The 17,862-nt window shown below is 30.9% G+C and overlaps 1 protein-coding gene across 1 annotated transcript; it reads right to left on the reverse strand.

The window, feature by feature from the left end:
- Positions 1-5,690: 5,690 nt before the first annotated feature.
- On the reverse strand, positions 5,691-15,646 carry LOC113392654 (uncharacterized). Its single transcript, XM_026629194.2, has 2 exons — positions 15,448-15,646; positions 5,691-7,026 (listed from the first exon to the last, which is right to left on the reverse strand). The coding sequence occupies exon 2, from the start codon at positions 7,011-7,013 to the stop codon at positions 5,904-5,906; it is 1,110 nt and encodes a 369-aa protein (XP_026484979.1). The 5' UTR covers positions 7,014-7,026; positions 15,448-15,646; the 3' UTR covers positions 5,691-5,903.
- Between the last annotated feature and the right edge of the window lie 2,216 nt (positions 15,647-17,862).

A 17,862-nucleotide genomic window follows, 5' to 3' on the forward strand; every position in this document is an offset into this window, starting at 1 on the left:
CAAAATGCATAAAGTATGCAGAAAATTGCATAGTAGATCTCTTTCGTTTTCTGCACTCCTTGTCGTTCGAGTTCCTGGTAAGACCAGTCTTTAAATATGTTGCATTTATTTTTTTGATAGTCATTTTTCTCTTTATTTCTTTTTAAAAGTTTAATTTCCCTTGTTTCATTTTTTAAAACCATAAGTAACTGGTTTTAAACATTAATAAAACATATATATAGTTCAAAAATACTTATTCATAAAATTCTAAAATAATAGTTGCATAGAATTTTAAAGATTTTTACATAATTCACCTCTATTATTATTATAATATTGATGATAGAATAGTTTATGGAGAAGAAGAGAGAAGTTAATTAACATAAAGAAGTCAGAAGTTAATAAAATATATGAATTTAGCATATTTATTAAAATTTACTTTCAGGGATTGACTGATTAAAAATATAATATAAACATAATAAAAATTTAAAAAAAACGTAACAAATATTACGTTGCACGAGTAATTATGGAATAAAAATAGTAATAATGAAAAAAATTGCATTGAAATGAATGTAAAACTCTAAATTAAATCACACGAGAAAACGCGAAATGCAAACGAAGGTCGTTGAGGCCAGTGACCGAGTGACGACTGACGAGCGATGACCCAGAGAAGGGTGCTCTCGAAGGGGATAGGGCCTCTTTGGTGTCGCTCACAAAAGGAACGATCACCAGGGCAGCATGAATGCGAAGAGATTAAGGTGCATACATGCACTTTGCACCGAATGCGTGTGACGTCAACCAGTTCGCATTGCATTGTTTGCTGTTGCACTTTTCAAGTTGGTAAGTGTCATTCATCTACGCTCACACGTGCCGGTGGTTAATCACTTCTATTCGTGTCTCCATTAAATCTATTCTTATGAACAAAGAAGATATATAATTACATTTTTGATTGATATATTACACAATAATTATACAACTTGTTAAGTATCTAGTCTTTGATTTTATATTCAAGTTTACTTTTTTGTTCATTAATACATTTTGTAAGTTTTTCATAGTTTTTTTTATAATTTATTGTTACTTATATTACAAACAATATAACGAATATAAATAATATAAATAAAAAAATATTAGTAAGAATAAATAATATAGTTTTTTTAAATTATATTAAACTACTTGTCCTAAATTGCTTTTGAAATAACAAAAGACAAACCACACAACTTTAAAAAATAATTAAAGATCTGGTCTAACGAATTCCAGAGCCCAGACAAAATTTCTATTTGCAACGATCGTTTAACGGCGTATATTTTGCTCCGTTAGCTACCCACACGTATTCTTATATAAGCCTGTGTTACCTAGACTCAGCGAAAAATACCTGTGAAGCCATTGGCTCGTGCTGAAACTCGCTATACTTATGCCTATGAATCATGGAAGGTTTTTAATACAAATCGTTATTCTCGAATGTTCTTTAGTCGTGAAATTTAAATAGGTCGTGCTTGATGGTTCAAGGCAGTGAATACAGGAATAGCCCTATGAGTGAGATGTTTAAAATAGACATCAAATAGCTTGTCGTATGTTTACCCTATTCCGCGCGTGAATCGCGTTTGCCTACATCTTTATCAAAGATAAAATTGTATTTTTTGGTAGTTACGGTTAGTCTTTTTGATTTTTTCGTTGGTAATTTATTATTTTATTGGAATAATTGTGAAATAATTTGTTCTATAAAGAAGGTAATAAAAAAAAATTTTTTTTTTTAATATTTAAAAAAATATCTAATAAATTTAAATAAATAATGAAATAAACACAATGTCAATTCATATTGTTTTTTAAAGAATATACATATAAAGTGGTTGTTTATTTTCTTTAATTTAAATGTAATTTGTAATTTACCTATACAAAAATACATATTTTTATTATAAAAATGTTCCCAATTTTATTTTAATTTAAATGTAATTTGTAATTTACCTATACAAAAATACATATTTTTATAATAAAAATGTTCCCAATTTTATAATAGTTTATAAGTTATTATAGAATATTTGAATTTAGTTTATAAAGCGGACATGATTATTGTTAACGCAAAGGAGGACAGATAAATAAATATACTAAAAAAAGGCACACTTCACGAGAATGTCTTCGGAACGTTAGGAACGTGGGCGTCCGCTAGTGGAGAATCTGGAGCAGGCAGTTACAATCGCCATGTACCAGGACATCATAAGTTAGCGAGAGCATAAGGTATGCGTAACTGCGAGCGCCAACTGCATGCAATATTTTATCAGTACGATGATGTACCTCGTTTTTGTTGTTGCTACTCCATAACAGATGTCGCTTTTTAATGATATGACAAATAATATAAAGTTCGAGTTTGTTCCGTTTTTGTTTTTATTATCTAATAAGTAACTTTAGAATTATTAACATTAAGCCCTTCATTATATATAGTAAGTTAAAGTTATAACATTGAATGAGAATAGAATAGAATTATAATTCAATTTAAATTATTATATTTTCATTCATTCATTTTTTTTTCTTTCATCATAAAAAAGATAAACACAAATGTAATTAACCTAAATAATTTGTTTTTACGAATTGTTATTTGATACTAACAATAAGCTAAAAATTGCACTTATTCAAAGATTATCGATGCAACGCTTACTTGAATTTTTGGATACGTGGAAGTATAAGTTTTTACGGGATAGGCCGTGGGATCGTAAATGGGCCACTGGTACTGGCAGAAATATCAATCATTCGTCATATCACCAATGTACCAACAAATCTTGGGAACTGAGATGCAATGACCCTTGTGCGGTGTGGTTGTAGTTACATCTACATACATACATACATACATACATATCTGTTATTCTTAAATTAAACTTTAAACTAGTAATTGATATGAAGCTGAAGATTTTAAGTGGGAAACTTAATCAAAATATCGCAATAACCGTGCTAACGCGACTCTATTTTCCAAAGGTAAACTCTAAATTTCAAGTCAGTGTGTTATAGTTTAAGCTGTACATTAGTCAAAATGTATTTAAATTTTTTTTATTTATAATTAAAGTTATGCTTCTACATTTAATTTGTCTCTTTTTCTACCTTTAGGTTTATTGGAGGAGATCGCTGTCTTGGAAATAAATCTACTCTAAAGTCACTTGTAAATCGTTATTTAATGTATTAAGTTTAATGTTATAGAGTAAATAGTGTTTGAGTTGTGTTGACCAGTCAGTCATGACCCTTTATTTAATTAATATTGTACTTAATGTTGAAAGCACTCTCTACCAGCAGCTTTAGACGATAGACGAGCGAGAAAAGTAAATGAACTTTAGATGGAAAAAAAATACAATTTATAATATGTATACACATGTATAAATCGATATAATTACATGCAAAAATATATGTTTGATTTTGATTCGGTGGTAGGGTTATGGGCAAGCCCGTATGGGTACCAACCACTAATTATTTTTTTTCTTTTTTTTTATGATATCGGTAGGCGGACGAGCAAATGGGCCACCTGATGGTAAGTGGTCACCACCGCCCGTAGACAATGGCGCTGTAAGAAATATTAACCATTCCTTACATCACCAATGCACCACCAACCTTGGGAACTAAGATGTTATGTCCCTTGTGCCTGTAGTTACAATTAGATATTCTACCGCCAAACAGTAATATTTAGCATCGTTGTGTTCTGGTATGAAGGGCGATTGATACACAATGGCTTATTTATATATTTTCGAAGCGATTTTTTAATTATACAGCATTAATCCTTATCCAAGTATCCTTAAATACATTGTGCATTTAATATAGATCATCATGGCCCTTTCGATCATGTAATTTAAATAAATATATTCTAAGATATTACAGATTTAAAATTCAGGGACTTAGCACCCGTGCGAAGCCGGGGCGGATCGCTAGTATAAAATAAAAGTTTGAAACTAATAAAAACCAAAGGTAATAAAGCACATTCCTTTTGTCTATGACGTTTATTTATCTCTTCACAGATTATGTAAACAAAATTTATTTACAATAAAATAGTACTTACTACGCTTACGTCTAATTATGAAGTGTAGAAAATATACAAGATAAATTGTAAACGATATATTCTTTGTGTTTTCGATGACTAGAATTGTTTCATTGTAACCATATACTATTTAATATGGTATATTAATTGCTGGCAAATTGTAATAATATCAAGACTTCCGTTATAAAGTCGAATATCGTAAAACTTATTAAAATGAAAGTATTGTAACTACCCCAGTTATTTTGTTTTAACAGAATTTGCTATTTATAGCGAACAATAGTGTATTCAACTACTTTCTTTGGAAAAAATAATTTTACTAATATTATCAAGTAAAACAATACCTCTATAAAAAGTAAGGAATGATTTTCTGATAAAGGTTATATGCGTGAAGTAGGCGATTCTTATAATTAATATTCTATCTTGGACATAAGAAAACATATACGACATTAAAAAAAATTGTATCTCAGTCTTGTTCAAAACAATTAATCCAGATTAAATTATTTTTTTTTTCTTGAATATTGTTACATTGTCATTTGCAAATAGAAAACAGAAGGCATAAAGAATATGACAAAGTAAAATAACATCTCAGTCTTGTTCAAAACGATAAATCTAAATTAAATAAATAATAATTTAACTATTTATTGAAAACAATTTTACACAATCAGCAATATAATGCTACAAATTGAAATTAAAATTCAATACGAATTGTTACACGTAGAAACAGATATTGTCTTGCTACATTTCATTATTATTAGGTAATATAAATATTATATATATTATGTCTTTGTTGTGTATTGTTAAAATGAAATAAAATCAAATACGTATTATTCTCATACAAGTATGGATGTCTTAATGGCCATTATTTGTGTAAGTATTACGTCGCCAAAGTCACGTGCGAATTTATGTAACGATAATCTTTCGTAATGAACTTTTTGCCACTTTGATTATTGCACTATAGCGAAAAAGACAATGGATGGTTAATTTGTAACGAAACCAAAAAAAAAAAAAACGATTCAAGCAAAACCTGTTCCTTAAAAAACCGAGGCTATTTTAAAAATTAATAATAATCTATGACTCTAATCAGAAATATCTGACAAAGAATAATTACCCACTGAGTTTCTTTCGGCAGTTCTTCTGAGGTGTTTCTTTCCGAACGGTGGTAGAATTTTGACAATAAATAAGAAAGCATAATAAAGCGTAACTTCTACGTTGTATTAATACATTTGATTTTGAAAATAAATTTGACAAACTCGACAAATGTAAGCCTATCCTAATGTAAGATTCTTTACAACATTAAAATTTATACGTTAGCCAAAAAAATTGGTGCAAGAGTTTCCTTAAGTTGCTTTAAACTGTGCTATTGTTTCTACAGCATAAATATATTATATAACAACTATTTATTGCACATTACTTATGACTAGAATTTGTAATGACTAGATTCTATTTACAATTTATTTGGTTATGTAAGCGCTTAATTCAATGACAAATTATTTATACAATGTAATACAATTAAATGTAATTATCACATTAATAATAACATTGAGTGAGTTTCATTTTCAGTTGAACATTAATAAATCTATAAATGCATATCAAAAGTGTTACGAAACGAATCAGTAGATAAAATGTACTTAAAACTAATTATTGAAAATGAATCGATTATTATTATTAGATAACTACTGTTTTTTTATCTAAGTTCATTGCACTACTGTATGTTGTTAATGATACTGCACTTCATAAATGGAGATTATTGCTTGCCACACGTGTTGAAATATTTACAAAATATTATTTATAATTTAATTCAACTAAAAGTAAAACTAATCAAAAATGATATCTAATTTGAGCATTATTTACAAAGTATTTAAAATACAATTTATGTTTAAACATGACTGAAAATAAATAACTTAATCCGTTTTATCCCTTAAACCAAGTCGTCGTAATTTTCGTTGAAGCTCTGATCCATAGCGTCGCTGTCAAAATGGGCGGTCTCTTTTTGACAAGTCTCTTTTTGTGCTAACAATCTATCGCAAGCATTCAGTCTCCCGTGCAAGACGTCATACACGCGCGTCATTGATGCAACTTTTTCTTTACTTGAAGGATCTGTTTCTATCGCGAAAAGTCTTGAATCGAGCAATTTAATTGCAGCCACGATGTAATTACGTAATGTTTTCGTTTTGTGTTCGCTGCTTATTCTTTCCAAAAACGCACATACTTGGCTTTCCCCACACAGTAATACGTCGACGTCATAAGCTAGCGGTGAATGCTGTCTATGTAAGTACGCGATTAATCGTTTTGCATATCGACGGTATGTTCTGTACGCTTTTCGCTTTCGGGCTCCAAGCGAATGACCCATTGCCATCGATTTTTTCATATCATCGATTACTGCTTTATATCCCGCATCGATTTTCGAATCAAATATGTCTCGCAGTCGTGTTTCCACTGGCTGTAATTCGTAAGGCGCGGGAGATGGCGGTAAAGAGGGCGATGATGGTGGGGGCGACAAGGGTAAAGATCCACGTGCATTTTCTTCTTCACTGGACTCACTAGATACCCGACTTTCTTCTGGGCTTGCTACTGGAATTGAATAAGGTCGCGGACGAGCTCTTGTCCTTTGAACTCGAGCTGGACGTGGTGCAGTTCGGGCATTATATGCTGTTAGTACATTTGCATCTTGTTCTGTAAGAGGCCGAGAGCGTTGAGTCGCGGCCAGTGGAATTATCCTTATTTTAACAAGAGAGTAGCTTTGATGAATCTTTGCACGAATCCGAGGATCTTCGTAATCTGCACCCCAAAGATCTCGAATAGCCGATTCTTTCAAGAACCGAACTTGACACAGTTCTCCGTTGAAAAATCTTTTTCTTTGTTGCTCGTTGAGTGCGTCTCTCTCTGCTCCAGTTAGGCCGTGAACCTTAGTCAAGTGATCAGGCAGTTTTCCATACGTAAAGCGAGCGCAGTCCTCGATGGGACATGGTATATTAGCATGATTCTGTTTTTTCGTCCGAGTGCCGGCTGTCGTTGGCCGCGCACTCATTTTTATCTTCTATCTGAAACAAAGACGTGGTGCCATAAATATATCGAAGCTAATTAGATTTAATTTATAAATGTACTTTTATGAGTCTACTTGAATATAGAATATTTTGATTTTGTTCGGGATCAGTGATAAGTGAAATTTCTTATTCAAGTTTGACGTGGTACGCGCATAAATGTATGTAATTATAATAATGTTTAAACAGCAACTTTTTTTTAAATGTATTAGAATTCAGAATTTATATTTGCTGTTAATACAACTATTCATAGATTAATAATATTTTTAAAATTAATTTTATATTTTTATTAAATTCTTAGAATTCAACAATCGTAATGTAGTCCAGTTAATTTATTTAGAGTGTGTTTATCAACAAGGGTGGCTGTCCGAGTATAATAATTGTGTTGACGGAGCCCGGCGGCTGTTTGCGGAGCGCCTTGTCCGTTTAATTTATTGAAAACAATGTTTCCTTCGAGGGATATGTCTCAGCTCGCTTTTAGTAGAAATAACTGGGTGTCACACGATGGAGACATCTCGTACATCGTAGTTCATTAGCAATTTTAGTAAGGATATGCTGCGTTAGATATAACATGGAATAACTTTGTTTATGTTAATGTATTCTACGTAGTTTCCGGCAGACTAGAATAGAGCCATATCATATGAGGCGCCTAAGGGTTTTTTGTTAGGTACGTCCTTCAACGCTATTCGCACTTATAGTCCGAACAAAATGTAAAATATTTTATGAGAAATATTTACTGCAGGCAGGTAGGTCAGCCGTAAAAATCTGAGTAAATATTTTATCATACAATATCATATTGTAATAAAATAATTTTTATGACGTCATCAAATAATTGATTTAAATAAACTAGATAATAGAGGAAACAAAAGCGAATAAATAAACGAAATTATGTGGAAAATATGTTAAATTCAATAACTCGTATTTTATTAAGGTATGAAATATATATTTCTCACTGTTTAAATTAGCTATAAGAAGTTGTATTATGCATAACTGGTGTATTAAAGTGATTTATCTTCATATTATATACAATGTAAAGAATAATAATATGTTTTGTACACTCAAGAAGTAAAATTACTGTGTGTCCTGAAGGCGGTCTTATTACTAAGGGAAATATATTTTGTTAGGTAATCATTTTTGGGAACAACATAATATATATATTTTTAAATATCTTATATGTATTTGTTGAAAACGTTTTAACCAATAATCGTGAAACTTAGAACATGGCCTGTTTAAACTAATAGTATCAACTATGTTAGAGCAACAATGGGCAAAGCTTGTAAGTGACAGATGAATCGGTACTACGGCCAATATTATTATAAAATGCACTGCAACATATCAATGTTATTCTTTAAATATTTATCCAATACGGCTCGCACAATAATAGGGTTATTCTGTAAGAAGAAACTCCAAACTCATAGCAGAACACGAGCGTGAAATATCAGCATATGATGTGTGACATTGAATATAATCATTATAAATTATATAGGATACTCGTATCAAAGTGACGTGTACCGCAAGTCGGTTGACAATGTTTCACGAGTGAGATACGAAGTGAACTCTTACAGAATCTCATTGCAGTTTTTGTACGTCGATGATATGCCAGAAACCTTCAAGCATGTGACCAAAACTGCTTTACAAATTGCTCGCTCAATCGGATAACCGACGCGTTAACGCATACGTAGTTAATACAAACAGAACGGATCATATTTTTTAGACTTATTGTGGTTAGTTTTTATTGAATATTCCTTTTATTATTTGTGTGCAATGTTCATGTTTAATTTGATCTTGGTATTTTATATTTAGTTAAGGTTTGTAATTTTATTTCTGGATACTGGATACATTCATATGAAATATGTACCTAAAGTCTAATCCAACCGAAGAAGGAATAAAGATAAACAAACCTTAGATTTATGTATACCTACCACGCGATTTGCTAACAACTCAGTTATATTGTACACAACTAACAATACTTGATTAACATATATTTATTTATAATATTACTATTTACAGTACTACTTCACCAAATTATTTATATCCTCTTTACCTAATTTGACATCCAAAGTACCGACAACAGTTTTTTTTAGAAATCCGTAATGAATATCATAGATTATTCAAGCTCTCGACCAATTATATCTCGTCAATTCCATGTTAAATATTGTTTATTTGGCTTTCGTCCTTGTGTGTTGGAATAGACTATATCATATAGTCCATTAACGCCGTAACTTCAGCATGTACTTCATGATGATAGTTTTAGTTTCCCCGATACATTCGTTATGCATATTTATCAATGAACGACGTAAGTAAAATTGAATCATTTAATAACAGTCATTGGTATACGTAGAAACAGGGCAAAAATAAATTGTGTTTTATTTTATAGTTATTTTAGAATCGAAGTATTAATTATAAAGAGTTATTTGCTTAAAGGAAACAATAACCAGAACCTAAAACAATATCGACTGTATAAATAGGTACGAAAATTAAGTCTTTATAATAACATCGCTGTAGCCCCAATGACTAATATTACGGCCATTGGAGTCTGATTGAACTAATATTTATTTTGGAAATTAGCTCGTAGACTCGTACCGGCATCTTGGCCCGCGCCCACTCGCCGCAAAATTATAAATAATAATTAAACGTCTCCCCAAGGAATGTACCCGCGATATCTTGCTATTGTTTAATATTCTTCAATTAATAATTTTGATTAGCTTCGTTTCGGGAATTTCGGCGTCTTGCATTTTTGTAACAACAGTTATTCGTATGTTGATTTTTTAATACAAATATTACATTACTATTTACTATACGTAAATCACTACTTATACTATAGTCTACTCCAATCGAGGTAGGAATAAAGATAAACAAATCTTAGATTTACGAATGCCACGTGATTTGTTACTAGCTCAGTTATATTGTGCAATACTAACAGTTCTAATGAATATATCTTTATTTATAATACGATACTATTCCACTAAACTACTTATATGCACTGTAATTTTTTTCGCAAGTCCATAATGAATATCATAAATGCTCTAGCTCTAGACCAATGATCTAGACAATCTATCTAGACAAATGTTGTTTATCTGTCTTTCTTCATATCGATATTGAAGACCGCTAAGCACAAGTGTATGAAAACTCAACGGTGAATAGAATTGATATCGCGATCGTCGTTTAAAATTCGTTCTATCTTCTCGGCTATCTCGATTCGGAATTAGTTACAAAAGTATGACAAATTTCACATCGTGTAGCGATACCGTCGCACAATTATGACAAGAGCGTCAAGTAAATTAGCGGTAAGTTTTCATAAAGAGCTCCCCTTTGTGAGTCGAAGTGGCGCGTCTTGAATAAATAACTTATTTGCATATTTAATACAGGTATCACGAGCAGATTCAATTGTTCAAATCTTGAATTATTAATCCATGCCGCGGTTAGCTTATTACCCTCTGGCTGGAACAATCAAATATTCAGATCAGCTTTTCTTTAATTAGTACGGTTTTTATTCGAATTTATTGGTAAAGGCAAGGTTAGTTCATTTACAGTTTTCAAATAATCGGTATTTGGGCCTATTCCTAACGAACAACGTATGCTGTCTTTTGTTTGAACGGTGAATTATATTGACGGACGACAAGGCGCCGCGCCGTCATACATTTCTTGGTTGGTGAACATTGACGGTGTAAGAAAAATGTTATAATCTAGAATAGGTGAATTGAAATCCGAAAAGAATTGAATTACTATTTATCATATTAATAAATGCGGCACGCCAGCAGTTATAGGAGACCAGTTAGAGAATGAACCGTTAACTCCAACACGCTGCCGACGCCCACGCAGGTAAGAATGAAACCAATCAATTACTGGTGGAGATATGTTAAGAGAACCGAGGACAGCAAGAAGGATATCAAAGTCCACGGTGTTGAAGGCATTACTAAAATCTAATAATGTCAGCACCGTAACCTGCTGATGGTCCTATAAATTGGCAGAAACCTTGATCAAAGCAGTAGTCGTACTGTGACCAGGTCGGAAGCCAGATTGTAAAGGATTCAGAAGGATATTTCTGGAAAGGAAATAATTTAATTGTGTATGGATGAGACGTTCAAGTTCTTTCGAAAGAAAGGGAAGGATAGAAATGGGACGATAATCAGAAAAAGAAGATGGATTTACTTTTTTTGGAAGAGGTATAATTTGAGCGTCCTTCCAGGAATCAGGATATTCACCAGTATTAATGAAAAGGTTAAAAATGGAAGTGATAATAGGAGAAATAATGTCTAGGATAGGAACGATCATTTTACGACTAATGCAATCCGATCCAATAGCGTCAGAATCAATTGCCAGGATATTCTTAACATCACACTCAGTAAATTGATTAATGACAAAAGCAGGAAAGTCAGAAGTGGATTTAGCTGAAAGTTCATTTAAAGTGTTACACTTAATAGTGGTATCAAAAGTTTCAGAACAAATGCTCATTGAGCTTATTTAAATTAAAATTGGTATAATTTACACTTTGAGTAGCTTTTCCAACTCCTAAAAACTTGAGAAATTTCCAGACTTTAGCTGGTTCTTCCTCTTTAGAAACAGATTTATGAATGTGGCGTCGTTGACTGTCTCTACACATCATGTTGCAACGATTTCTCACCTTTATATATTTTATACTGTTGCTGTCAGTTGGATTAGTTTTATATTTTAATTTGGCCCGATTTTTCTTTTCTTGTATTAGTCTAATTTCTTGAGTAATCCAAGGCGCTGGAAGATGTTTTATTCGGACCGGTCGAATTGGTGCGTGGACATCATATAAGTTAGTTAAGTAGGAATTAAAAACCTTGACCTGCTCGTTGACGGATTTGCAATTGGAGACTTCAGCCCAGTCAATTCAAGTCCATTCCACCAAAATTACACTGCAGAAGAATTCTCGATTTGGCTTTAGGTGGTTGTAAATTATAGGATAAATAGAGTAAATCGTGATAGGAAAAACCAAGAGCAGAGCACTGACCAAATTTTATAACATGGTCAATGGAAGAGACAATAATTAGATCAAGAAGAGAAGGAGTGCAGTTAGGAAAAGTGTGAGTAGCATCCAAAGGTAAAATTTGCAAATCAGCTCCATTTACGAGAGATTTCAAACGTGAAGCACGATGATCGTCTTTTATAAGACAGGTATTAAAGTCACCCATAATCAGAGTATGATTATACAAAAGCTTATATTGCTCTAATTTTTTTTCAAATGAGAAAAAGTCAACTGTGAGGCATGGGCTATAAAAAACTCCCAATAAAAGCTTGGTATGGCCAAAAATAACTTCGATAAAAAGCTTTTCAGGACCTACAGTTCTTTGGGTTGGCGACAGGTCAATAATAGAAAAAGAAATTTGGGTGCGAAGGTATATTGCAACACCACCACCTTGTCGGCTTACACGATCGTTCCGAATTAGATTGAAGCCAGGGATCGAGAAGGAGATCGACGGTAAACAAGGCTTTAGCCATGTCTCAGATACAAGGATAGCGTGAATATTTTTACAATCAAAGGAAGACAGCATATCAGGATAGTGTGCAGGTATACTCTGTGCTTTAATATGAATTACATTTATTTTTTTTAAGCTATCCGCGAAATTAGAATTAATAGTTTCACTAAGCGAGGGAATACTATAAAAACTATCATTGCTGCTAAATGCATTAGAAATGGTACTGCAAGGAGAAAAATATATTAATTAATGGTTTCAAAAATAGCACTACGTTTTTGTAGTAATTAATTAAAAAATAATGTTTAAAATTAATAATTAAACATTATTTGTACGGTAGCTTCGTAATATTTGCCGTTGTATTAATGAAATACACTTCGATTCATAACTTTAATACCGTAACATCACAGACCCGAGAGCGTACGTTTGTTTTCCACGTCACAGGGGGACGCCTCCACCCGGTAAACAGTAAACAGGGGGACGTAAACAGGGGTTGCATTTAGATATGCAACAAAAACAGTGAGTATTTACGATTTCAGAAAGCGTCGTATTAAACTTATCAATAACAGAATTCTTCTATTTAGAATGATATAATTAATTTTGATTTTTTTGTATCTTTATGAAAAATTGTATTGACCAATTAAATTTTATAGTTAGAATTAAAGTCCGAATTTATCGCTGAAGATATTCAGTATCAGTCAATCTATAGGAAGTTCAGAAATAATTCGAATAGAATATAACTAATATAGTATCCTATACGTATAATAATATAAATATTATCCTATACGCTTTATTAACTTATAAAAATGTAAGTAGAAAGCCGATAACTTTTATTCTGCAGTTAAATTGAAATTAAATCGGTGCATGATACATCAGCCTATCTTGTAACGCACGGTCTTGATATTTTACTGAACCGGAAACGTATTATTTTTCTATAATCATTCAAATCACGAAGACAAACCGTAAGCAAAGCAGCATGCTGGTAAGTTGTATGTTTATTAAAGTATGTATGTTTATATAAAGGTGGAATCTATTTATATAAACACTATTTGCTTGATCAAACTATTTGTAGTACGCTAGTATGATTCTATTTTTAAATATTAGAAAAGCCTTATGAATGACAATGGATAGGTACTGCATATTTAAAATGTATTGTATAGATTACTATAGCCTATTATAATCAGTCATATTTTTCAGATTGGCAATTTTCGATTGGAAATATCTCAAAAAGTTAAATTTTGTATGTTTAAATCTCATTGTCTTTGTTTTTTTTATGCCATGTGCCTTATGATTCGTACGTATATATTTATATATGTACTTAAATATTACGTAATAATCAGTTCCATTTCATTAGACTTTTACGACACATCAATATTATAAATGTTATATATTGTAGCCTATATATAATAAACAACATTCGACATTGAATTCATCGCTTTAATTGGTTGAGAGCTTGAATAATGTATGATATTCTTATTGGATTTGAAACTAAATTTGACCTTTTGAACTTCGACGAAGCTGTTATCACCTTTGGAAGTAAAATTATATTGAATATAATTAAATAAGTGGAAGAGTGTTGTATTATTAACAAATATATATTAATTAAAAACTTTGAGTAATAGCAAATTAGAAAATTGTAATAGTAAATCTACGATGTCATCCTTTCTTTGACTGGAATAGGCTATAATCTATGTATATATAATATTACAAGTATGTATATGTCTAAATCTAACACTACTTCGCAAACTCGACTCTAATAATTTTAATATATATAAAAACTCTTTAAATAAGTATTTTATGTATTTGAAATTTGAAATTGAAATTAATCTTTAAATATTTGAAATATATATTTACATCTCCTAAAAGTATGTGATACTATTTGTATCTAATATGTAAACGTATATTTTCATATGGAATTTTTAAGAAAGGATTATGCTTAATTTTTTTTTTAATAATAAATTAGTAATATATTTAAAAAAAAATGTTTTCAAAAGTAATAAGTTTTTGTTAATATATTAATAGTATCAAACGTTTTTTTGTTTAATAAAGAAATGATAACAAAGGTATTAATCTTTTTACGCAATCTCTGCTGCTTTTTATGAAGGATAAGTACATCAGGGGTAATTTCAGTTTGATAAAACAATAATATCGTCACATTTTATTTATGAGCAGCGAGTATTGCATTTCATATGCAATATAATTTTATACATTTATACGCATATTTAAAATAGAAAATATAAAATCGACTTCAAAAACTCCAAAATATTAAATTAATATTTTCACGAGATGTAATAAACGTTTATAAAGGATCATCATATCAGCAATTTTTAAGGTCGGATAGCGGAAAATATTTTTTTTTTATATAATAAGGTTTCTATTATATTATTATTTTATAAGTGTTTTATTTTTTAATGAAATAGATATGCATAACTCCCACGGCATTCGGTACTAATAATGACGAAACTATTTTACAAACTAATCTTACTTAATAACATTGAATAATATCGGTTACAAATAATTCAAACTTGGAATGTCAAATAACCACAAAATATTAAATCGTTTTTTTTTAATGTGTTTATCGTAACTTATACAATTACGGCTACAATAAATTAATAGGTATGGCATTTAAAATATTTCCGTTTAAATTGTTTCTAATAAACAATTTTAGTTCAGTTCTAAGGTATTTAATTCTAATTGGATAGTTATTCGAATGTTATAATAATGATAAATATAATTTATTTTGAGTTGAAGTTTTAAATAATAATTTTTATTTGGCAGTAGTAGTTGTTAAAACATTAAACTAAAGTTATTTATTGATGGTGACTTTTAAGTTATACCTTTAAAAGATATAAATGAAAAAAATAATTCAACAAAAAAAATTTTTTTACCAAGTCGTTTAAATCCAATCAATAGAATACTTATAGATCCTTCAATATATGTATAGAATAAAAAAAAGACTCTTTATGTAACTATCACTTACCTTAACACAGAAGTTTGTGAAAGTCCAAAACTTGTGTTGTTTACGACTATAAACACGTTGTTGTTGTTTATTGTGTACGAGGGAAAGCTGACGGAACGTGCTCTCCCCTACAACGACGATGCCCGACTGAAATTACGTAACACATCCTAGCGGATTCCTTTCCCTTGATTTCCATGCATTTTCTCGCAAAGCTCACAAGTTTGAAGTGACCTCCTCTTCCTCTTTGTGCTCCTAGTATTATGAAGGCTCGAGGGGGTAATCATTTGAGTGTAAGGTTCACTCGCAGCTGGTTTCCACTCTGCTTACTTAACGGATAGATAGGCGGCTGTCGGAAAACTTCGTCCATCATCGGGTGAAGCTCCGCCTACTTTTTTAGGATTTCGATTATAATAGGGGCATTCGTAGTATGGACATTCGTAGCAGTTCTTTCGATAACGTCATATTAAAAATAATAATATGTTTAATTATCTGAACGACAAAATCATCATTCAATGTTTAAGTATTTTAGCTGGATTGCTAATTTATACAAAATGAATTAAAGGACTTGCGTATTTTTTGTGAAAGTATTTTATTAGCGACAAAATCAAAATATACTTTATTCAAGCAGGCTTTTTTACAAGCACTTTTGAACCGTCATTTAACAAACTATGTTAAGTGAAGCTACTACTGGTTCGGAATGTAGATTCTATCGAGAAGATCCGGCAAACAAAATTGTATATAGATATTAAGATAAAAGTAGAGGTCTGTTGTTGTTTGAAAAATTCTGATTACAAATAAATTTTCAATACAATTTTATCTTTTTCTTTTTTAAATTAAATGTAATTATGTTATCGTGGTGAATTGAACTTGTTAGTTTAAATATTAGTTATTCTTAAAATGAAGATACATAGTAAAATTATTAAAACTTAATAAACGTATTATGTTCGCTTAAAACAATACTTCAATATGACCGAGTAATAAATTATTTTTAATATTTGAGATGGATGACACGCCTACTGAGTAGGCGTGGTTAATTTCGAACACGCCCTCTAAACCTCCTTCGTAACTTGAGGCGCGGACTCTTGAGAGAGACGTTTCTGCTGTTACCCATCCGATTTCAGAATGCCATTTGTAAGCATAAGATTTTAAAGAAAATTATCATTTTTCAAATCAGTCGTATAATGCAGGATATGGTGATTCGCATATTGATCGGTCCAACTTTCTAGACAATTGATTAATACCTTGTGGGGATAGGTTTTAAGGAGTGTAATTTCAGGAAAATGTGCGTAACATATTCGGAATTTGAAGATTAAAAAAATCAATGTAATATTTGCTTAGCCTCCAGGAGAATACATTTACGGATGTGTACTGTAGTTTTATTTTTTTTTGGTGATAGACATTATTATATTTCTACAAGTATTTAAAACGGGATATGTACCAAGTATTTTATTTTTATTCGGTGGAGCTCGATATATCGACATTATCTACGAATGTCTTGTTCACGAGACTAATGATATATATCTCGTTTTAAATACTTGTAGTAATAAAAACCATGGTAATTTACATAATAAAAACATAATCAGCCTGTAAACTTCCCACTGCTGGGCTAAGGCCTCCTCTCCCGTTGAGGAGAAGGAAGAGAAGAGAAGAAGAGAAGAGAAGAAGAATTTAAAATATTATTAATATATCTGTTAAACTATTGCGTAAAAACTCTAAAATACATTCATAGTTCTATTTTTTTAGTTTCTACAAATTTATTTTGTTTTTTAGATATTGTAGGATATAACATCATCAATATTTTATATTTAGGTTTATATATATCTAACTACCTAAATACATTTGTGTGAGTAAATAGGTACTGCATAGTTCATGTTAAAATCATTTTTTAATTAGGTATACAGAGAGAGAGACTACGTATTAAAAGGAGCTTAACGATTTTATTATTACTAGATGTCGCCTGCGGATTTGCTCACATTTTAAGGGTTGGTATTGAGGTTTTTGATACAAAAAGTACCCCTTGTCCTTCCTTGGAATTCGAACTTACTTTATACTGGATTTCATAAAATTTATTATATTACCGGTTGAGTGGTTTGGCAGTGAAAGAGCAACAGACAGACAGAGTTTTTTCCGAAGTTATAATATTAGTATATAATCTTAAAATTTATAGTGTGCTTAAGTATTGTAAAAAATATATTAATAAGGTAATATATATAAATAAGGGCAACATTGTAACGTTAAATATCTTAAAATATATTTCAAAATGAACAGATGAGAAATTAAGAGATGGACAGCAACGTGTAATGTTCACTTCTGGCATCGTTCCAGGGTAATATGAAGCTTATTTCATAAAAGCCTGCCTGTGATACTGACGATGTCTAATAAACATGGCCGAGTTTAGTTTGTTTTCAAAAATAATACCACTGAATTATTGATTGT

This window comes from Vanessa tameamea, chromosome 10, assembly GCF_037043105.1.
Source record: "Vanessa tameamea isolate UH-Manoa-2023 chromosome 10, ilVanTame1 primary haplotype, whole genome shotgun sequence".
Taxonomy (NCBI): domain Eukaryota; kingdom Metazoa; phylum Arthropoda; class Insecta; order Lepidoptera; family Nymphalidae; genus Vanessa; species Vanessa tameamea.